Below are 20,755 nucleotides of genomic sequence, written 5' to 3' on the forward strand. Positions count from 1 at the left end.
TACCCTCGGGATTAATAAACGTACTACTACTACTACTAGCCTACACTACTATATTTAGGCTACTGGTGTTTTTTGTTTGTTTGTTTGTTTTTCTTTCTGCTTATTAATGTAAAGCCTGAGTTATCGCTACATCTGGAAACAGCGACTTCTGCTGGCAAAGTTTTAGGTCGGCAGTGCAGCAGCGATTTCCCACTTCAGAACTACAACTTCCATCGAGCAGCTTCCTGTCACAGGAAGTGCATCAGGACGACCTTCATTTGTCGCAAATTACGTATCACGAGTGGAAGCAGCATGGCGAATAAGGACCCAGGCGTAAGTTTGATTTGTACTTGTATGTGTTTTTAATGATCTAATTGAAATCTTTGCATGTTTTGATAAGCATGATTAATGTCATTGTTAGAATGTGCGACCGACTATTTAGGTTACTGGATGTGTCGTGAACTAGCATCTGAACTGGTCCTCCTCCTCCTGCCCCCAACGCATAACTTGTGCAACTGAGTAGGCTACTACCAAAAACTCGAAATTCATTTATTGACATTGAATATTTTTCGTTAGATATTGCATATAGAGTTGTGAAATGCTGTAGTTTGGGCCATAATTCAGTAGTCTAACGACAAATAACAGCTACATCGTGTTATAAAGTCACATCCAAGCTGTAGGCTACCTCACTCTGTCTAGCACAGTGCGTCATGTTAGTTCAGGGGTGTCTGGCAAATTTGTGACAGTCCAGCAAATTAGATTAACAATTCCTAGTGTCTCTGAAGTAGGCCTAGGTGTGTGCGTGTGTGTGTGTGTGTGTGTGTGTGGTTGGGCAGGCGGGCGTGTGAATTAAAACGCAACCGCACGCCTCGAATGACTGGCTAGATAGTAAACTGACAGTTTATCTTCTGTCTGACTGAACTCTGTTGACTTTTCTACGGGACAGGGTTTACTTCAGCAGCTGCGGCAAATTGTAGGCCGGATGTCCGCCGGTGGTGGTCCCAAAGGAGCGGGTCTTGGGGTCAAACTGCTCATAGGAGCTGGTGCTTTGGCTTATGGTGTCAAAGAGGCCACATACACAGGTATTGTCTTGCAGCGCTGTAATTTCTTAATTTCATTTATCTCAAATAAGCTTAGGCTACATGTGTTTAACAACTAATGTGATCCACCAAAAGCATGTAAAATAAGATGTATTGTATGGTAAAGTTCATATCTATTATGTGTAAGCCCATCCTACTCTCCAAACTTTTTCCAAGTTTGAACTTTACTGGGTCAGATGTATATTCTTTTCATGTTTGGCATCTCTAACTTGTGAACGTACTTACTTATGATTTGTGGTGTAAATGCTAAATGGAATGCTTTTTTTAAGCGGACCTGTCTATTCTGAGCCAATTTACAAGGAGTAGCTCCAGTGTATCCATTTACAAATGCATTTATAGGCTTGTTGTGGTATGAATGAAGATATATTGCACTGTTACTTGTTACTTTTAACTCCTGAAACATTTTACCTGAAGTGGAGGGAGGTCAAAGAGCCATCGTCTTCAACCGCATTGGAGGGATGCAGATGGACACGGTGCTGTCAGAAGGCCTCCACTTCAGGTATTGCCCAAATGTGTCTGCATCATATTCAGGGCCGGATTAAGAAGCCCTGGGGCCCCTAGGCTACTGGTTGTGCTAGGCCCCCACTGAGGGCAAATTTCATAACAGAAGGCGTCATAATTCTGACCCAAGAGGAGTGTTACTAACACTAAAAACTCTATCTGACATGGCATATTAAGTTATCAATGCCACTTCTTATTACATTTCTCCAATTATATTGACTTTCCTTCCATTTACCTACTTGGGGGGCCCCCTGCATTTGGGGGCCCCTAGGCTGCAGCCATATCTAGCCTGTGCGTTAAGCCGGCCCTGATCATATTACTATTATCATATCATATTTGTATCATATTACGTTGAATGTATGATTTGTTGCCAGGCAGTGAAATGCATATTTATAACACCGCATCACACTACAGACTGTAATATTGTATAATGTATTTAACATACATTTTCCAAAATTCTAGGATCCCTTGGTTTCAGTACCCCATTATCTATGACATCAGAGCAAGGCCCAGGAAGATTTCCTCTCTGACTGGAAGCAAAGGTACACCTCTTTATTTATCATCATCATGCAAGATAAAAGTACATTTATTCATAACCAGCAGGCCAAAGTACATCAGATAGATTGTTCATTTCTTAATTTCTCTTTTGATTTGCCCACTGATTGAATGAGCACTTACGACCAGGGCTCAGCATGCTCTTGCGATGGATAACTCTCAGCAGATAGTTTTAATGTATGTCCTATTTCATTTTTGGCTTGCAGGGAAAGAAAGGGGTCACCGGAGCATGTTCAGATGTGGAAGTTTAATTGTTTTAATTGGGCAAGTGCTTAGGCAAACGTTTCAACGTTGTCAAGTCTTCTCAGAGTCAATGATTGAAAACGTCGAAACGTTAGTCTTGGCACTTGCCCACTAATGCAATTCAGCTTCCACATGAAGATGCTCCGGTGACTCCCTTCTTTCCCTGCAACTACTAGTCCTGTCCCGCGACTCACCAGGTGCATAAGCCTATAGCGCCAATGTTTGGATAAGGTCTTACACAATTATTGCCGTTTTGTGAAAACTAAAGGGGATCTGGCTGGCTTCTTGCTAGTCAAATGTATCAGCTGGTGTCTTTTGTTTTGTGGATACTATCTGATCTCGCAGTGCTAGAAGTCGGTCTCTCTTCTTTAGGAATGTACGTTCTATATTCATTAACCAGTTGCTGCCATTTGGGCAGATGCTAAATCACCACTCTTCTCATTGGCTCCTTCGTTCAGGGACTCACTAGTTTTACGCCCGGTCGCTCCGGAGTTGTCCTTGCGTCTTACGTCATGTAATTCATCGCCATGACTGCTGATCTTAACCCTACCCTTAACCATAACCCTAACCATAACCATAACCATAATCCTAAATTGCTTGTTTGAAATGTGTGATTACGAAATGGCGAAAGACATAAGAACAACCCCGGGGCGACCGGGCGTGAAACTAGTGAGTCCCGCTACGTTCAGCCATTCCTGGTTGAGTCCTTGCTGGTTGAGTGGCTTGCTCTACTGCAGTATCTGATCTAGTAGCTGAAGTGGAATACAATGGAGTGGAGGCACTGGGTGGTGCCAGGCTGGCTCTCTGCTTGGTGGAAAGTACACTTCAGCACATCCGGCTCGGGCATGCAATAATCCCAATCATCTCAAAATAGGCACTTAATTGTCCACGATGTGCTGTTGATTAGCCAAAGTGGATTTGATGGAGAGCACCTGTTAACAGTAGCCCAGATGGGTATTCCAAGAACATGGTTAAGTGATAAACCTGGTTAATTAACCTTTTAGAGTGATACATCTGTTAAGAAATAGCCTGCATTCTAACATGCGGAAAAGTCGCACATTGTTGCATGGTAACATGACTCAAGTATCACCATGGAAAATGGTGGCCGAGGCGTCAGGGTGCGTAGGCTTGTAGCACATGTATGCATCAGAATGCGTTGACTATGTAAGCCACCTAATAGTGGCGAACGCTCAGTCCCTGAAGTCATCCAGGTGGTACTGCAGCTGTAGTACTAATTGAAGTAGCACAAGGGGTGGTTGTGCTGAAATGAAGTGCTGAATGAATGGGATTCCAGGGGAGCTGGCCAAAATATCATGGCTAAAATATTCTTGAGAAATGAATGATTTGTCCCAAAATTTTATATTATATATAATATTTTGCCATGTATGGACTTTTCTGCCTCTAGATTATTTTTGTGAGTCGTCAAACTCTTATAATGAGACTGTACCCTTCATTAACAGAATGCTAGTTAGTACAGCTTGAAATCCTCCTCCCTGATGAAAAAACATGCACACACCAGAATAGTTTCAATTACTTCTGCATAATGCCAACTATAGTTCTTCTGAGGTGGACTGTAATTATGCTGTGTCTGACAGGGAATTCATTTGAGTTATTCAACTATATTTTTCACTTGCTTGCGATCACACCCTAGGTACAATAGATGTAAATGATGGTGTGCAGGCTCATCAAAACGGCTCTGGCATTGCTAGACTTAGGCATGACCTCTCTCTCTCTCTCTCTCTCTCTCTCTCTCTCTCTCTCTCTCTCTCTCTCTCTCTCTCTCTCTCTCTCTCTCTCTCTCTCTCTCTCTCTCTCTCTCTCTCTCTCTCTCTCTCTCTCTCTCTCTCTCTCTCTCTCCTTTCCTCCCTTCAGATCTGCAGATGGTGAGCATCTCTCTGCGTGTGCTGTCGCGGCCGCTGGCCTCCAACTTACCCACGCTGTACCAGCACCTGGGGAAGGATTATGATGAGCGGGTGCTGCCGTCCATCGTCAACGAGGTGCTGAAGAGCGTGGTGGCCAAGTTCAACGCCTCCCAACTCATCACACAGAGATCTCAGGTGCGCAAAACGCACTGCCGACAGCAGAGGCGTCAAATACAGTACACCTGCAGGTCTTAAACAGATAAGTGTCGTCATGAATGACCGGATGATGGCGAAGGTCTAACAGACCGGAACATCAGCTTTCAAAAATATATACTTTTGGTTTGACTTTAATTGTAGCTGTTTTGCACTTATTCATGCTCAATATTCAAAAAATAAAAATATTCGTATTGATTTTGGTCACGTGCGACCTTCTTCAGGGCTGAAGAAGGTTGCACGTGACCCATATGCATCGGCTTGATGTCCATGTCTAAGTGAAGGACTTTTAAACAGACCTCAGAGTGCCTCGGACCTTTGGATACTGATGAGCACCTGGGGATTTTTTTACTACCCCACAGACGCAACTTTTTTTCTCTCTCTCTCTCTCTCTCTCTCTCTCTCTCTCTCTCTCTCTCTCTCTCTCTCTCTCATTGATTATTGCAAAGCAAAGTGTTAGCAAAAAAAAAAATTATGTTTGTTGGCTGGACCTGTGGTGTGTCAAGTGCCAGTCTGTTTCAGTGATCATGAGTGTGAAAAGCATATGTTAATTCCTGATGGTATTTATTGGGGTGTGTGTTATGTATTGGGGAGTTTGGGGTTGAGCACTTCTATCTTTTCATTTCATAGAATTCTTAGTCTTGAATTTTGGTAGAAATTCTTTGTCATTGCACTTAAAATTTGTTTTGAGACCGTATGAATTGCCTATGTGTGTGCTCTCATTGCTCTGTCAGCCTACCTTTCATCTCTCGTAGAGGATGTCATTTTGGTGTTGAATCATTGGTGTAGCAGAGAACAGTAGCAAACACCACTTCCATCACCTGTGTCCTTTCCTCGACCTGCAATCGAAATTCCAAGACACACCTGTCTGACATGTATGCCATCTTCCATATGCTGGTCCCATTCAGGTTTCTCTCCTCATTCGCCGAGAGCTTTTTGAGCGGGCCAAGGACTTCAACATCATCCTGGACGATGTGGCCATCACAGAGCTGAGCTTCAGCAAAGAATACACAGCAGCCGTAGAGGCCAAGCAAGTTGGTGAGTATTATCCTCCGCGTGCGTGCGTGCAGGGCCTCTGACAGCTTTCACTAGGCCCAGGACAAAGTCATCTGAAAGGGCCCCCTATCCAATACATACAATGTAATGGGAACCCAATTCTGGGGCCCCTATCTCCCTGGGCCTGGGACAACATACCCCTTTTCGCACGTGTGTGTGTGTGGATATTCGTGGATCTCGTAGTTTGTGCAGTGTTTCCATGTTTTAAAAAAATGGTGTTAGCTGGTTTTGTTAACCCGCTTATCCATATTCTGGAAGCTTGTCTGTGGGCTAATACAGTTTGTTATTTTTCTTAAATGTTCTTTTTTTTTTCTCCGATGAGCTTGGCCTAAGAGTCCGTCTATGGCTGTGATATCTGCCCATCACTGTCAGATATATTATGGTTTGCTTGTAAATATAATGTAGCCTAAGCCTACCCATTGTTGTGATTATAATATATAGTAATGTGATTTTTATTTTAATTGAGGAGTTTTTCTCCATGGGTATGAACGCAGATAGTGCCTTTGGGTCTTTGAGATGCTTCAAGATAGGAGCTAATGAGCTTATCATGCTGTGAGCTCATTTCAGACACTGTTCAGCCTTATCTGCTTCCTTTCCTCTCCTTTGTTTCTTTGTTAATTAACCCACAATAAGTCATTTGAGATCCGTGTCCAGGACCTAAAGTCTAGGCGAATACAAAAAAAAAATGTCAATCAGACCTTTGTTTTGCTCTTATACCAACGACAAATGGCAAGCTGAATGGTGTGGACAATAAGTTGCATGAAATATGTACCACTGTTAAACAAACAACTATCCAGTCCTTTTTGTGTAGGCATGACCAAGTTGTTTATACAAGGTGTCGAATTGGCCATTGTAGGTTAACACACAGTTTTTTGTTAACTGGAGATGTGCCCCCTCTTTGTAATTTTTGTTGTAGCCCTCTTGCTATTAAACATATTTTAACGTGCTCTGCACTGAGAATGAAAAGGCAGCAGTTTTTTCAAGAAAGATACTATTTTTGATATTTTTTATAAGGTACCACCTTTAAAGGTTTTGATTTTTTTTAGAATGTATTGATGTTAAGAAGTGTAATTAATCTCTTATTATACAGTTTCTATTTTTACCTCCGCCAGGAGGTTATGTGATAGCCTGGGTTTGTGTGTGTGTTCGTTATTGTATGTTCGCACTGCTATTTCACAGCCTGCCACAAGGTGGCCGGGTGAGCACTGAGCACATGGATGTGGAACATAACACGGATTGCCGTGAAAGGGGGGGCGGGGTCCACTCTAGTGTTATGTTCCACCTCTGACTGAGCACGAGCAAATATTTCCACACGGGTCGTAATAATAATTAGGCCTACCTCCGCCAAGGAGGTTATGTTTGATAATGCTGTCGAATTACTTGCATTTGGCAAACGTTCACAATGCTGTTGCGAGATGGACAATTCGTGTAAATTCACAATGCTGTTGTGGACTGTGACTTAGGTTCACAATGCTGTCGAATTAATTAGGCTACCGTTGCCGAAATAATGTATGACTGTAGCCTACGTTCACAATGCTGGTAAAATTCATTACATCCCCTTCTCTACATTTAAAGTTAACACCAAGTTGTTTGCGAGATGGACAGGGATCAGAAAGCCCGACAGCATGCATAATAGCCGAGCACCGGCGAATATTCCAATCGGGTGTGCCTAGGCTGCGCCAAAGCAATAAGGAGAAGGACTGTCTCCTTTGACGCCAGCTCCAAAACCAGTGCTATCAAACTAAAAAGTTGCTCATCAGCAGGCACCCTTGTTCACAATGCTGTCGAATTAATTAGGCTACCGTTGCCAAAATAATGTATGACTGTATAATTCCACTTAGTCTTTAAAGTGTGATATGAAATAGCTGTGAAATTTTAAATGGTAATACGGGCATGCTGCCAATCATCAAAACCGTTTAACAATGTGACCAGCAACTTCTGACCTTCAATAAGTGCATTTATAGGACAGTGCATAGTAAGTTCCCAATAGGCCTATAGCATGTAGCACTTTGCCAATACCACAATCACAGGTGAACAAAACAGACCACAGTTAATCAAGGACATGGTAGGCCTAATTATAAAAAAACACATATAATCTAGTTACAACTTGACCTGTTTAATTCTCTGAACACACTAATGGTGTGTATAAACCTGCATAAATGACCACAGCATGACACAAATATCCTACTGTAGGCCTATGTGTTTAAAAACAAACTTAACGTCCATGGCGGAGGTCTGCACACTCTGGGTGCATTTCTAGTTTTAAAATGTGATGTGATATTTTTTTCTACCTGTATTGGCCATGATATAGCCATAGCTGCTGAAATGGGAGTAAATGTAATCAATCAATCAATCAATATATATATATATTTTTAAATGGACAAATACATATACTATATACAGAAAATGTTGGGTTAAGGATTGGAGGTTGTGGTTGGTTTTTGGCTGGTGCCCTGAAAGGTATCAATGAGATTTAATGGTTTATTTTTTGTATTGGGAGATGAGAGGCCGTGGCATTTAGTGTTGTATACTGATAATTTATTTCATGCAAGGCAGCCAAAATTGTTAACACCCAGTGCCAACTCTTTGGCACAAATCAGTAGTTGGCCTCAATCTGTTTGCTTGTGGACACAGACAAGTAGTCAAAAGAGATGCACATCTTGGTGATAGTTCCACTGTACATATCCACCACTCGCTCATTACCTGCAGTTTAAGGTTACATAATTCTGCAGCATGCATTTTAGGGAAGATCAATTAAGATGAACTGTCTCAGTTTTTAGTCTATCTGAGCCGTTTGTGATGGAACGTAAAGTTCAGACCACTAGAGTGTGCTGTCTCTCCACTTTTCCTTGATGAACATTTTTTTGTGTGGTGATAAACAGTTGGTCATAAATCCGACACAATAAATCTGCTACATGATTATTACAGTCTTTAATTAAACTGTTGCGGCTTAAAGTACAAAACTGCTACAAATCCAATTTTGGTTGGTTGTGTGTCTGTGTGTCTGTGTTTGTGTGGGTGTGTGTAGCCCAACAGGAAGCCCAGAGGGCTCAGTTCTACGTAGAGAAGGCCAAGCAAGACCAGAGGCAGAAGATCATCCAGGCTGAAGGAGAGGCAGAGGCTGCTAAAATGGTCAGTTCTACTAGTCCCTGATCAGGGGTGCAGTTCTCAAAACCATAGTTGCTAACTATGTTAGCTACTTTGTTGTCTTCAATGCAATATCCCGTTGGCAACTACCCAAGTTGCTAACTGCTAACAACTACGCTTTCGAGAAAACGCACCCCAGGGGTGCAGTTCTCAAAAGTGTAGTTGATAGCCTTTAGCAACTTGGGCAGTTGCCAATGGGAAATTGCATGGCAACCAACAAAGTAGCTAACGTAGTTATCAACTACGCTTTCAAGAAATGCACCCGTTTTGGCTGTGTGTGACAGTCTGTCTACAAGTCTTTTGTCATAAAATGTCTCTTTCCTTCTCATTCTCTCTCTCTCTTCACCGCTCTAAATCCCTACTTTTCTCATCACTTCTCTCTGCTATGCCTTTCCCTGCATAACTCACTCTGCCTTTTTCAAAATATCCAATGTTGCAGCCTTGAAGCAGTTCTAAATTGAATCCTTGTGGTTAAAACAAACTCTTGTTTGAAAAATATCTCTATGTTAAGAAGTATGATCTCAGAACGGGCAAGTGTTTTTATATTGAAAATCGTTTACTTTTTAATCCAACATTACCTACATGAGTTAAGTCAAAGAATACTTTTACATATATGGCCATTGGGTACAGCAGCTGTGCTGTTATGCTGTGGGCCTAAAGGCCCTTTGCAAGAAGGCTAAATGGACTCTGCCTGGCATGTCAATGCTTGTTTTGTGTGCTGCAGAGCGGCTGACGGTCAGCTCTGTGTGAGCCCCTGCCCTGATACAGATCCAGAAGGTAGTAACTGTAGGGGCATGAGGGACAGAGGGCGGCTGTGGCTCAACATTTCTCCCTCTCTCACTCACTCTGTTCTTGTGTTTTTCTCTTCTGGCTCACAGCTGGGCGAGGCTGTCACCAAGAACCCGGGTTACCTGAAACTGAGGAGGATCCGTGCTGCACAGAACATCGCCAAAACGGTACTGCCCTCCATGGCTTACTTTGGACTTTGTGTTCGGATCTGCCCCACTCAATTTTTAACTCCCCTTCTGTTTCCATTTCTGGTCCCTGGTTTGCATTATAGTTGTCCTCTGCATCTTAGCAAAGCCAACAAGTAAACAGTCAGACAAATGAGACTGCTCCTGGAGCGGTTTTAGTAGGCATGTTGCCGAGTGACTGATGGACTGTTTTGCTTTTCTTGTCCCCCATGTTGTTCTATTTCACGACCTCCAGGTGGCTGCATCACAGAACAGGGTGTACTTGAACGCTGACAGCCTGGTGTTGAACCTCCAAGATGAAGGTTTTAACAAGTAAGTGATGCTTGATATGTAGTATATCATTTTTATGCGCTTTTATGTCAGCCAGAAAGCATTTTCTTTTTGTAGGAGTTGGAAAGAATAAGCAGGGCTCCAGAGTGCGACCAATTTGGTCGCATATGCGCCCATTTTTTTCAATGGTGCGCCTAAAAAATATTTTTAGGCGCACTGGTGCGACCAGTCATCAGTAGAACAAAATCAATTACTAAACAACCGTTTTAATGGACATAAAATTGATAGTCATTCTACAGTAGTGGCCCACCATCATCACACAATAAAACGTGTCGATGCGGTCATTCCTTGAACTCCGCTGAACTACCGGTAGCTTCTCCCCCTTCCTCGTTCACAGGCAGCCCGACGTTTCAGAATAGAATGTTCGACTTCGCTCAACCATCCGAGTTCACATGTGCCAGCGAGTTTTGTGTTCTCAACCAGGCGAGTTTTGCAACGGACGAGAGAGTAACAATCACGGTAAAAACAGCAAAATGACTTGAGGACATTTTAAACACGAGAGAATCACAATCACGGGGAAAAACTAAATGGCTTGAGCGGATATTAAACATAGCCACACAAAAACGCAGACGGGTGCGCGGATAATTGCCCATTTCAGCCGCGTGCAGACCTGGCCAAACAACAGGTGACGCGCTAGTCTGTCGGGACTGAGTTTTTGATAGCGACTAGGGCAGGCTACATAGGCTACTGCCTATCAGTCGGCAAGGCATCGTTCATGTACCTCGAGACAGCACGAGAGAGAGGGAGAGAGAGAGAGCGAGCGAGCGAGCGCACTAGTGCTGTCGTGTCTGTTCGTAGCGCTTGCTATAGTGGTTTATACAATAGTTAGATCCGGTCAATTTATTTTGCGATATCTGATTGGATGAGACGCGTTCTACTGGCATTCTACGCGTCGGTAAGGAGGATGATGTCTAGGTGGACATCATCCTCGGAGACTCATCACAACTAATAATCACTCCGCCATGGATAGAATGTAACCAGGGCCGCGCATTTTGAACTCGCCATCATTCTATCTCATAGTCTACTGCGGAGAAAGTGAGTGTAACCAGGGCCGCGTAGTTTGAACTCACCATCATTCTATTCCATTGTTCTATGCTGGACTAAGTTGGGCGCACGCACGCCCGCATGACAGAGAGCGTAGGCTATCCCAGTTGGTAGCTGGATTCTGGCAGAGAGGAAAGAAGTTATCTGATTCTAGTGCAGTTGTCTGGGCAGTTGGCAGACCTCTGCGGCCGCTATTTCGTAGTCTTTTGAAGGCAATCTAAAATGTAGCCTACTTTAGATATTAAGATAGGCCTAGTTTCAAACGGGGGATATGCGGGACAACGGACACTTTTTTGACACAGAGACAGAAAGGCCATGTCAGTCTCCTGCAGTGTATGAGAACCGCTACAATAGGATCTCATTTGTGCTGCGGGAGAGGGAATGACGAGGAAGAGATGCCCTTAAAAATATAGCAAAGCTTGCCGTCCACCACGTGCAAATTAGTAGGCTACAAAGTGGGCATCTGGAAGCAAGATACCGTGTGCCATGCAATTCAAAATCATGGCCGCTTGGAACTGGAATGAGTTGCCTTTTAGTTTATTAGGAGGGATAACGCGAACCCCTTTCTCGGGTTCGCACCCACATCAGACGTGTGCATGAGGAAGTGTTTCAGCAACAAAGTTGTAGCCTGCAGTAGCCTAAACTTTAGCAGACATCGGGGTATCATAGGCCTACAAGGGATTGATTTGTGTGGTTGTGCGTGTGAGAACAGCGCTCGGATCTCATGCGGCACTGGAGAGGGAAAGACGAGGGGGGGTGTCTTTACGCAGCTATCAGCAAGTTTGCGGTCCACAAAAATGTGAAAATCAATATCGGCCAAAAGGCTTATAAAATAGGCATCTAACTAAAATGTTGGAGTTGCACAGTGTTTTCATGCATCATTTTAGTAAGCGAAGCCCAGTCGCAGTGCACACAGAAATGCACTTCACACCGTTTCATGGAACTTTGCGCACTGGCGCTGTCAGCTCGTCGTCATTGCATAGCAACCATACAATCAATTCGGAACTACTTTGCTTAGCGGAGCAGGTAAACAAAGTATGATTAAGGTAACTAATAAACATGAATTCGAACATTTATTCAGGTATTTTGTTGGCAATTGAACTATTGTATAAAAGCAATATGACCCTCGTGGTCGGGATGATGTGCACTGACATCCTCCCTGGTGTGATTGCCGACGGCACTCAGCCTTCGGCTTCGTGCCTATGGCCGAACCACACCAGGGAGGATGTCAGTGCACATCATCCCTCCCACTCAGGTCATATTGCTTAAATATCATTATGCAGAGGGAGAGCGCTCAAAAACGGGGAAATAGACCAAACCCAATTCACCTCAGATTCCAATGTAAACATAGGCTAGGCTATTTGTGTCTAATGATTTTAAAAATCATGACATTTTTAGCAGGGTTTGTTTAACAAAATATCTATCTATCCATCCATCTATATCTATCTGCAGAAAAGGCTGGTATATTGATCTTACTAGTCAAACACATGCTGACTAAAAGGCTACTAATTTGGTCTTTTCTACCAGCCAAACTAAGTTTACACCAGCATTTGGCCGGTTGACTGGCTGGTGTTTAATTCAGAGCCCTGCTTGTAGCCAAGATGTGTTAGTTAGGTAGCCTACTGTCATGTATTTTATAAGGAGCACATTTGGAAGACTAGCCTATAGCACATGGAAGTCTTTTAAAATAATAATAATAATAATAATAATATAATATAATATATTTTAAAGCTCAGGTGCGTGTGTGTACGGGGTGGTGAAAACATTTGGGTGCACCTAAATTTTGTGCTGGTGCACCTAAAAACATTTTTTTAGGCGCACCAGTGCAACGAGTGCAAAAAGTTAGTCTGGAGCCCTGATAAGTAAGTGTGTGAATGCAAGGTTTATCTGACAAGGGAGGCCACTGAGACCTCTGGGGTGTATTCCATGAACATGGTTAAGTCATAAACCTGGCTAATTTGACCTATAAGAAGTGGTAAAACTGCTAATAGATATCCCACAAATGTTATTCAGCTAAGAAAATGAGGCATGCATGCTCTTCTATTAGATGATTTACCACTCCATCAAGGTTAAGTTAGCCTGCTTCTCTACTAAGCCAGGTTCATGGAATAGACCCCTGGTATAGCCCCTTTAGTGTTTTTAATACAGACGGGTAGACCAACTACACAGTACAACATCAGAGCTTTCCTCTTCTGTTAAAAAAAAGGCTCTGCAATGTAGATGTCATTGTTGCTCTCCTCGTTCTTTTTTTGTAGAGTCTCAGAAATGAATGAAATCCATAAGTTGACAAATATCTACAAATGAGATCACGCTATAACCGACATGTGACTTGAGTGCAAGTCTGCACAGGTTGCTAGCTGGGAGTCTGTGAAGGCCAATGTGGGGGGATGTTTGTGATCTGAGGACCACCCCTCACATGGCCATAGGCACAGGCAGGGCCGGATTAAGATGGCCTGGGGCCCCTAGGCTACAGTTTCTGTGCCCCCGCTCCCCCTCCAGAGGCCAAATTTTGTGACAAATGTACATACACTGTGTCAAAATTACGAGCCAGGAATTGAGGATAATATGTCTACCAACTGTGCTCAACACAACAGATGAATTTTTCAATATTGCATCTTTTCGCAATTCTGCAATTTTTCACTTTTGGCCAATCTGGGGCCCCTAGGCTGCAGCCATATCTAGCCTGGGCTGTAATACCACCCTGGGCACAGGATAAAATATTGAGAACTAAGTAACTAAGTTATTATAAAAAACTAGCAATTGAACATTGGTGGCTGCCAGATGTTTTGTTTTGTAAATGCGTTTTGCCAGACAGTAATGTGGGAAAAGGTTCAAAGCTTTCTTCTTAACATAAACATACAGATATAAACATGCATAAGGGGGGAGGAGTAAGGGGACATCCCCATGCTCTATTGGCAACATCTCCTCTTTTAGTCTCTTTGAATTAATGGATCTCATCAGTGCCACTTTGCCAAAAGGAAAATGCCCACTAAACTGTGTTTGTTTTTTGTTTTGTTTTTTCTTGCAGTTTGAGATTGGGCAAATGAAGGGACACCTTGTGCTTCACGAAGAGCTAAAGCATTCCGTATGTTCGCTGTGTCTGACTGCCATCTCAGCTCCTGACCCGACCTCCCCGATTTTTAATTCCCCACCCTGGAAACATGTCCTCCTATCTGCAGTGCCTGCCTGCCTGGCTGTCCCTGAGTGAGTGTCCTTGGGCTCTGGGAACACAGACAGACTTTAGTTGGGTGGCCTTAGCAACAGAGCAGGGGTGCATTTCTGGAAAGCGTAGTTGTTAGCCAGTTAGCAACTTCGGTAGTTGCCAATGGGAAATTGCATTGCAACCAACAAAGATGGCAACTATGTTTTCTAGAAATGCACCCCTGGACAACATTTCTCGAAACCATAGCTGCTAGCTGTGTTAGCTACTTTGTTGTTTTCTATGCAGTTTCCCATTGGCAACTACCCAAGTTGCTAACTGGCTAACAACTACGCTTTCCAGAAATGCAGCCCTGGGTGCTATTCTTTCATCCTCCCTCTTTTGACCCTCCTCTCAGAAAGCCCTATCCTTCAGGGTCAGCCTATTTTGTTGACAACCACCAGCAGCATCTGTGCTCTCACAGCTAGTTGAAGGTCAAAGTTTTGTTCTGTTGGATACTTCATGAAACAGTGTCACATGGAACAATTATGGTGTTATTTATAATGTATTCATTTATATCAATGAAGGTGTTGTTAACTCTAAATCCGGTAAAGCAGTAAATAGGTATGTTGATCTGTTTAAGTCCAGTTCATCAGAGTACTGAAAAAAGGTGAACACCCAGCCAAAGGCCTCAGGACCGCATGGGTTTGTGTTTACACTTTGGCCGTATGTTCGCTTAACCCATGTTGGTGTTAAGCATTTGTCATGGGGACTAGGGACAGGAAGACATTTAAACCCACAAAAAATAGCATTGATTATTATATTATGATGTACTATTATTGTTGTTGTTTGTATTTTGAGTGGATGAGTGGGTTTCCTCAGCAGTTGTTCGGGGGTTTTGGGGAGCAATTTTGTGGGTTTTGTCTGAAATGTAGTTGTAAGGGGATCAATTTAAAGAAACGAAACAAAAAATGAAGCAAAAAAAAACCCAATAAAAGATATATTGTATTCCATATTTTTCTGCGTTTGTATGTGATGTAATGCCCAAATCGACCACCTGGAGGCAGTGAAGTGCAATCTTTCTCTCCTCATTGAGGCAGCGTGCAGTCAGGGCCCTCTGGTGCCTCTGAGATAAAAGGGAGCGGGGGAGGGGGGGGAGGCGAGGCGGAGGGGGAGGGCCGCTTGTATGTGTGCTCATGCACGGATGCACTGCAGTGCTGGAGGCTGTGTTTGTCAGAGAGAGAGAGACCAAACAAGAGAAAGAGAGGAAGAGAAGAGGAGAGAAAAGAAAAGAATGAATGCATGTTTTATGCCACTCGCCATCCCTGCTCTGGGCGAAGGTAATGAGCCCTCGGAGACGGAAAGGGGGGAGGGGGGGGAGGGGTGTCGAGTAGGGGACGGACCCCCTTATTCATATGGAAGGGGGCAGGGAGATAAGTGGCAGGGCTCTCCTCCTCCCACTTCTGTTTCCTCGTCCTATGGAGAGGGCTGTTATCTTTCAAATGCACTGCAGAAGACCAACCTTCTGGCAGGAGCAGGCAGAGAAAGAATCGGATCACGTGTTCGCTAGATTTTGTCACATCTCCTCTACCCCCTCCTTTCCTTTGCCTTCCTCTTTTAATAGCTCAGAGCTTGCTGATTCGAATCAGAGGGCAGCGTGTGTAATGTTCACCTGCGGTCTGAAGCGGCAGTGTTTTTCTCTAGTGCTGTGTGCAGCCTTGCTCTACTCTACTCTGCTCTTCTCTTCTCCGCTGTGTTGTTTATTCTCTCTGACCCAGATTTACCATACTGGCGCTCGCTTTCCGTCTCTCGCTCTGGCACTCTGCTAATCCTGGGCTGCATGCTCTCGTTTTTTGATCTGCAGAGCGTATTGCGCAGGATGTGTAGCAGTGTGTGCATGCGCATACAGTACTTGGAACATGTAAAACGAGCTCAGAGGAGAAACCGGTGACATGCCTGCGCCATACTAACCCAACGCCACCACCACCATCCATTCACTGCATAACAAGGGCCAGATTACCACTCAGCTGGTCCATTTCCATGGAAACGCTGACCTCATACAAGGGAGGGACTGAACCGAGCTCGTCGCCATGGCGATCAGTCAGGACCCCATAATAGTGTCTGTGGATCCTCGTGCTGCTGTGATGCTCTGCCTGCTAGCACTGCTGCTGCTGCTGGACACACAATGCAGTCCACCAGCCAGGCCTGGGCTACAGATTCACTATATGAACTAAAGAGATTGAATTCATGCTGAAGAATGTTATTCCTCTGCTGTGTGAGGAATCTAGTGTATACTACCATTAGGGTTGTATTGGGGTCGTCTTTAAACCATTTAAAACAACCGACTCACTTTTCAAGTCAATGTCTTGATCTCTGTTCAAATCCATCACACGAACATTCCAATACTTGGTAGACTGAGACCATTGGTTAATAACTCACTGCATGTGTGACGTCACGACACCACATTGTAGTTGCTTCACTGATAGGTATGCATGTGGATTGGCCCTGGCCTATTTTCCGGCCTGCGTGTGTAAGGAGAGATCTGCAGTGTAGCGGGTGCTCACCCTAAGCCGGCGCTGCCCTTCCTCGTTAACCTCTCTGCCTTGCTGCTCATGTCTACTGTGGATGCAAGTTGAAAGTAGGTGTAAGCAGCTTAGCCCCCGCATCGATACCGTGCTTAGTGGTCAATTCGGCCTTGACATTGACTGCTGCGGCAGCAGCTCATGCACTTCCTCCTGTGCTATCTGGGGTTAGACTGTGCCCCGTTTGTTGACACACTGGTGGCTAAGGAGGTTAGGTCTTACTGTACTTCTAGTGCTGTGCAAATACTTTCGCCCAGCTACTGTATCTGAATTTCTTTTGTCGGATTTAACATGCCTCAGGGCCCCATTGATGACTCAATCAATGGCACGTTCACTTGGAGAAATTGTTTTCACAGAAACCGTCTTAATTAACCTAGTTCATTTTTGTCGTGGTCTCGTCAGACCGTCAAATGGGAAATGCCGTCCCAGTTTTGTAAGAGATGGTACGAAATCAACCGCTAAGCACTTGTCTCCTTCCCCAAGTCAACATTGCAGTATCCCTCCGTTTACATGCCACCTGAGTGTTGGTGTGTGTGTGTACTTAGAGCCAATGTAGTTCACCAAGATCTTGTATGCTGTCATAAACAGAATACTTTCTGCAGGTTATATCGAACAATCTTGGATTACAGTAAGGGACGCAGTTCATGGTGGGAACAAGGAATAATGTCTCTCTTTTTTTAAAGGTGCACTGTGTAGAATGTGGCCAGAATGGGTACTGCAACTATGCTGCTCACTGGAATTGTGCTGCCTATTACCAAAATTTAACTTTTCATGAATATTTACTAAATAATAAACCCATACTTATTAGTATAACCAAAGTACAGTAAGTTTGGCCGCTAAAAATGTCAGTCAAAATGGCGGACCATGGAGAAGATGCCCCTTTTCATGTATGAAAAGTGCAATTTTCCTGTCATAATGAATACTTGGAATTTGGCGGTGGTAGTGGTAGTAAGTATTCATGAAAAAGGTAACATTAGTGAATGGACAGCTAGAATTCTGGAAATAAAGTACAAAAAATATTACACGTTGCACCTTTAAGTCTGGTTTATGTCATTGCTTCCTGTTCCCTCAGGGTGTACACTTGGATCTTTGTCTCCCGCTGGAAAAACAGGAATGCTAAAACAGGAATGTGGGCCGCGTTCTGTCTCAGCCTGCAGCTCGTCGCACTTGGCCTCGGCTTTTCAGTTCGCCCAGTTTTCCCCTCTAGCACAGCACAGCACAGCACAGCGCTGCCTGTGGTGCACAGAAACCACCTAATGCTAGTGGCTAAGCCAGTCATGGTTGCATCAACACACACTTAACTGTGGGTGCTATAACGTACGGCTTGAGTGTGGTGAGGCAAGAGTCAGATGAGGGGGAGTGAATGTGCTCAACTAGTCTGAAGCTGACACAAGCACACCGGATTATCTTTCTTAACTCTTTCACAAGAGATGAGGTTTCAAGCAGGGAGGCCCCTCTCTTTTGTCCGTGCCCTCTCCCCTCTTTCTCCGTTTCGTTCTTCAAATAGACAATAATATGGGTTATCGTGTTTGTCCAGTGGCGCACGCTGTATTTCCTGTTTCGCTGCGAGTCAGGAAGCTGGCTCTGGCTGGCTGTCTTTGGCTCCCTCCCCCCACCCCACCCCACCCCAGGGCTGGACTGGGGGGGAGAAATAGGGCCCGGGCACTTTTGGCTTAAAAGGGCCCCTCATAATTAGCAGCACAGAACTGACTCACCGATGGGCCCCACACCCTCCTGGGCCCACTATTTTGAGAAATGTAAAAAAATAAATTCTACTTTTCTCAAAATAGGAGCCCACAAGGGTGCGGGGCCCACCAGGAAATGCCCGCTATGCCAGATTGCCAGTCCAGCCCTGGCCCTCTCCAGTCTCTCCACTACAGGACAGGCTCTCGTGTTGGCGTCACGTGCTGCTGTAGTGTGCGGCCTAACTGGTGGCGGGCCATGGCAGGAATCAAGGAGGCCTTGTTTGCGTTGCCTCGACACCATGCTCGTGCTTTCCATCCAGGTCGTTTGGTGCCCCGGCCTCGAACACTAACGCCACTTTCATGTGTGTGTAGGCCAGGTCAGGGGTGGGCCCCTTTTCAATGCTCCCCAACCCAAAATGTAGTGGTTAATGGTAAACACCAGAAGCAGTAAACTGGATTTGAAGCTGACGCTACAGCCACAGTGCTCACATCTTTAAAAACAAAAAAAACTAAATCGTGACTTGCCTCAGCTGTGTTTGTATCCTTTTTTTTTTCTTTTACTTGAACAACTTAGACCTCCATAAATTCACATGTCTTTGACATGCTGGCCTTTTAACTCTTTGGTTGGTCTTGTTCAAGACTGGGCAGCAGTCACCTGTGTGTGTGTGTGTGTGCCTGCCTGTGCGGTCCCGCGCTCCCCCACCGCAGCCCACCTCTTAGCTCATTATGCAGCATCTTGCACAGATGGTGGGCCTGGTGGGCCTGGTGGTGGTGGTGGGTCCCTTACCCCCCCCCGAGTCATGGCTGATTAGGACGGCCTCCCCCGGGTGCCTCCCTTGGGTGCCTCTCAGGGCCAAGGCAGCATGGAGGAGACGCACCGGCTGCTCCTGCTCGTGGTGGTGTGTGGAGGAGCTCACATGGAGCTCTGAGATGCTGTGTGTGTGTGTGTGTGTGTGTGTGTGTGTGTGTGTGTGTGTGTGTGTGTGTGTGTGTGTGTGTGTGTGTGTGTGTGTGTGTGTGTGTGTGTGTGTGTGTGTGTGTGTGTGTGTGTGTGTGTGCGCTCGCCTGCCTGCGTGCGCGCATGGACACGTCCTCTGCCCAGCAGTACACCTTCTGCAGTGGTTGTGGTGTGGTGGGGTCGTAAAGTCAGCGCTTTCATCTTAAACTGTTTGCAGCACTGAACTGAACAAATTATGCCTCTTAATGTTTGTAGCTGTTTAACGCCACCTAACCTGTGCTTTGCTAAAAGTAGTGGTTTTACTTTTACCGAAAAAAACTCATAATGAGCCATGTTGGAGGCGGCTAACCCACTGTTAAAACACAGCCTCCATTCTTGTTAAGATATGATTACTTAGCAGGCATTTTGGTCCCCCTCTGATCCTACACCGTGGCAGAATCAAGCAGAAAGGTCAAAGCAGAGGCGAAGACGAAGACAAAAACAAATGTAGTGTTTTCTATCCCAGTGTGTTAATGAGTGCTGGCTCTTGCTCTTCCTTCAGCACTGACTCTTAATTAACATGAATGGGGAATGAGGGAGGCAGCAGGGTGCTCTCCCTCCAGAAAGCATGCAGGAGGGTTTTTTGTGGCATTGCCAGTCACCTCCCCTAGGCTCCCCTTGGGTCTAGAGTTACAATAGTATATAGAGGGGAGGGGTCGGAGTGAAAAGTGGAGGGAAAGAGACAAAAAGAGAAGGAAAAAAAGAGCCTCCCCCCTTCTCTGTCACCGTGCACGACCATCTATCAGCCGAAAACATCTCCAGACACGCTTTTGGAGTGTGAGCTGATTACTTGTTTGTACTAAAGAATGTTTTAGAAGCTGTGCTTGTGAGGAGACCATGTGGAAATGATGCTAATGAGATGAATGATAAAATAATATGTTGTTAAGTGCAGGCCATTTCTTGAAGTTACTGTGTCAAGGAGGAAGTATCCAACATGGGCAGACTGAACAGTGAACAGTAAGAACTTCTGAAACGGATTGCATAATAGCTGCATTTCCTTTACATACACATGGCACAACATGACATTTAGCGTGTTTAATTCTAAAGGAAGACTGTAAGTGTAGAGCATATAGACTTCCGAGTTTTTGAATCAACTCCTCCCCTCTATAATGTGGCCAGCCTCTTTCCATATTGTTTCATTTTAAATCCAATGCCATTTATGGTATGGGATACAGGGAAGCAGGGGGTGGGAACTCTGTGTGTGTGTGTGTGTGTGTGTGTGTGTGTGTGTGTGTGTGTGTGTGTGTGTGTGTGTGTGTGTGTGTGTGTGTGTGTGTGTGTGTGTGTGTGTGTGTGTGTGTGTGTGTGTGTGTGTGTGTGTGTGTGTGTGTTCCTTCAAATACACTCT

The 20,755-nt window shown here is 44.7% G+C and overlaps 1 protein-coding gene across 1 annotated transcript; it reads left to right on the forward strand.

Annotated features, from left to right (window-relative positions):
• The first annotated feature begins 226 nt into the window (after positions 1-226).
• phb2a (prohibitin 2a) lies at positions 227-15,158 on the forward strand. The gene is made up of 10 exons (XM_063218840.1): positions 227-312; positions 926-1,061; positions 1,494-1,578; positions 2,043-2,122; positions 4,251-4,435; positions 5,362-5,491; positions 8,538-8,641; positions 9,535-9,612; positions 9,866-9,942; positions 14,033-15,158. The coding sequence occupies exons 1-10, from the start codon at positions 292-294 to the stop codon at positions 14,049-14,051; spliced, it is 915 nt and encodes a 304-aa protein (XP_063074910.1). The 5' UTR covers positions 227-291; the 3' UTR covers positions 14,052-15,158.
• Positions 15,159-20,755: the final 5,597 nt, after the last annotated feature.

This window comes from Engraulis encrasicolus, chromosome 16 (genome assembly GCF_034702125.1).
Source record: "Engraulis encrasicolus isolate BLACKSEA-1 chromosome 16, IST_EnEncr_1.0, whole genome shotgun sequence".
Classification (NCBI taxonomy): Eukaryota; Metazoa; Chordata; class Actinopteri; order Clupeiformes; family Engraulidae; genus Engraulis; species Engraulis encrasicolus.